The sequence below is a fragment of the Mesitornis unicolor genome, unplaced genomic scaffold, assembly GCF_000695765.1.
Source record: "Mesitornis unicolor isolate BGI_N332 unplaced genomic scaffold, ASM69576v1 scaffold3552, whole genome shotgun sequence".
In the NCBI taxonomy this organism is placed as follows: domain Eukaryota; kingdom Metazoa; phylum Chordata; class Aves; order Mesitornithiformes; family Mesitornithidae; genus Mesitornis; species Mesitornis unicolor.
In genome coordinates, this window is record NW_010168358.1 from 49,586 (window position 1) to 52,374 (window position 2,789).

General features: G+C 38.4%; 1 protein-coding gene across 1 annotated transcript in view; it reads right to left on the minus strand.

Moving 5' to 3' along the window:
- Positions 1-375: 375 nt before the first annotated feature.
- The window catches only part of ANKEF1 (ankyrin repeat and EF-hand domain containing 1), an 11,826-nt gene continuing 9,412 nt past the window's right edge, over positions 376-2,789 (minus strand). The window contains exons 7-9 of the mRNA XM_010178975.1: positions 2,628-2,789; positions 1,506-1,655; positions 376-501 (exon numbers count right to left, since the gene is read on the minus strand). The exon at positions 2,628-2,789 is cut by the window's right edge and continues 3 nt beyond it. Of these exons, the coding sequence (XP_010177277.1) occupies positions 376-501; positions 1,506-1,655; positions 2,628-2,789 (438 nt within the window). The remainder of the gene's footprint in view (positions 502-1,505; positions 1,656-2,627) is intronic.

The following is a 2,789-nucleotide window of genomic DNA, read 5'->3' on the forward strand; positions in this document are numbered from 1 at the left end:
AATAATAGTAATAGTAATAATCTTCCAGGAAGACATTTTATGTTGGGGTGAAAAATAGCCTTATAAAGCTATACCTTTACAAGGACAAAGGATGTGCGTGTCACAACAACCATTCCATGAAGTACGGTGAGCCAGATCCAAGACTTAAAATCACATGAGGATAAACCTTTTTCCAGACTAAGCTCTTAACAAAAGAATGTGTGTAAGCAACATAACCTACAGAGGAAAAAATGCTACAACTGTTTTTTATTTTTTTCTAATTGTAACTGAGATACATTTACTGAGTAGTGCATGACTTCTTCCTTACAGAGGAGTAGCTTTTCAGATCTTTGTCCCCTCACAATGTGCTGAAGTAGCTTCTTGCAGCTGGTGTGCTTATTCTGCTATTTTTCTTTCAAAGGGGGTTGTCAAACTTTCTGAGTGCCCATCAAGAGTAAGGCGTTCACGGAGTAATTCTTGCTTTCTTACTAACTCCTCCATTGCAGCTTCAGGGGCCCAAATCTACAAAATAAAGGTATTTGAAGTTAATTTGGACACAACTTCTGCAACAAAAGTATTAAGAAGACCCTGTTAGCCAGAGCCATGTTCTAGCCCTCCTTTCTATCCTGAGACAGAAAACTAGTGCAGCCTCCCAGTGGAAGATACCACAACAATTTGTGTATACGTACGTAGAGCATTCTCTTGTTGTCACTTCCAATCCACAACATGCCATGGGCTCAGACCAGGGATAATGGGAGAAAGAGGATCCAAAGCCAATTATTTAGAATGACTGACTCGGGCCCAAGATCCTCAGAGTGGAAAAGAGTGATTAGCTGTTGAGTCACTGGCAACATAGTCTTATTCCCCTGAGACTACTGCATAAACTAGCACAAATTGGAGTTAAGGAAATAGTAAACAAACTCCAAACAAAACTTCTCAGTCAGCAATGGTATTCCTTTCCTTCTTAAGGAGCAAAAAGAAAATACTAAAAACCCCCTACTTTGTAATCATCTCTTTCTGTTTCTTGGTTATTTGTGAATGAGCTATTAACAAGATTCTGATAGAACAATTACACGTTCAGTATTCTAACTCTAGGCAGTAACTACTTAGTGTACTGTGATCCACTTAGTTCAGTAACTGTCACTGACATAAGTAATCATGTGATCACTAATTCAGAAGACAAATTAGAAGTTAATGCTGGTTCCATGTATGTATTGCATGTAGTTGCATTTGCATTTTATTGCAGGTCTACTTTAGGGACCTTTAGGTTTTAAAACCTGGTAAGAGCTTGATTTCCATGATGTTTTCTAATATAAATATATGTATGTATATAATACATATACACATATATATGAAACCTTTAGTTTACTGTTGGTTTGTGGCAACCTCTTTAGCCTGTGTCACATCATCTATAAACTAATCAAATTGTGAAGTAATTTCACCAGATTATTCTAGTTTTTTATCTACAGCAAGGTCTACCTTTAAATTAACATGAAACTGTGCTCATGTTTTGCTACTGTACATACTTTTCTCGGTTTGAATGCGATGTCATCTTTCTTGGTAGCACCCCTGGTTATCAAAGAGTTCAGATCAATAACGCTGTCCTTAAGGGAATGTGTTGTCTTTTCAGGAATGGATTCTTCTACGGCTGGCAGAGATACCTGTGAAGGCTGAAAGAGAAGGTATCAGTTATACACATGCATTGCATTTGGACAGTTCTTTTGCTATCTTTTTATTGTGGATGTACTTTTCTTAATCTGTGCAGAATCGATTATTCTTAAAGCTGGTTTTGGGTTTATTTCTAACCAAAAATTGTGAGAAGAAACCTCTTAAAATGTAGAGGATGACTCTCCTTCTTGGACACTAGAACATTAACTGCTCTTTAAGACTCACAAGATGATCAACTAGCACTGATGATCCCATCCTGTGCCAGGTGATTAATAAATAGACACCTAAGGTTGTTGACCTCCTGCTTATGAAAGTTCTTTGCTGTTCCTGATATTCAAAATGTTTTAAAATGAAACCAACATTTGGCTACTGGGACATATTTACTACACCACCCAGGACAGGGCTGCTGAAGGCCACTTCCAGCAATGCAGATACAATTGCATTTTCTCTCTTAAAAAGCATCCCAGGTGTGACTAACAAGTACTACTGGTAAATCAGGAAGATCTTATCCACAAAAAGACACCCAGGATGTGGCCACAAAGACTTGTCAGCTAGGGAACCGAGGCAATGGTAGGGTAGTCAAGGCTCCCAGGGGGTCCAGGAAAAGTGTTCAGAAGTACAACAAATATCAGTGTGGGGTTTGAGAAATGGGACTCAGGTCAAGAGTAGAAGAGGAAGGACACAAGACAAGTATGGAAGTGAGAAGTCAGTAAGCCTGATATTGCCTCAATGAATTTGATTAGCAGAAAACTGGGGGGCTGGACTAGATGTCCACTAAAGGTCCCTTCCAATCCAAAGCATTCTGTGATTCTGTAATAAAAAAAAATAAAAATGCTCCCTTTAAGAAAGTACAGGTACGAGTTGTTCAGTGTTTACCACAACAGAGCTGGATGATCATAAACTTCAGGAGAGGGAAAAGAGGAGGAAATATTTTTGTGTCCTGTCAGTGATATAGTGCATAATTCTTAAGAATTATGAATTTTCAGAGCTTGTACCTCTGCAGGCATCAGTATAGAAGGTGACTTTGGCTTCACAACTCTCTCTGCTGCTTTTTTTCCTGGAACTTCTGGCAAGTTTTCCATTTTATTTTGGAGCAGATCAATTATTCTAGAATCTGCAAATACTTCAGCAATATCAAGAGC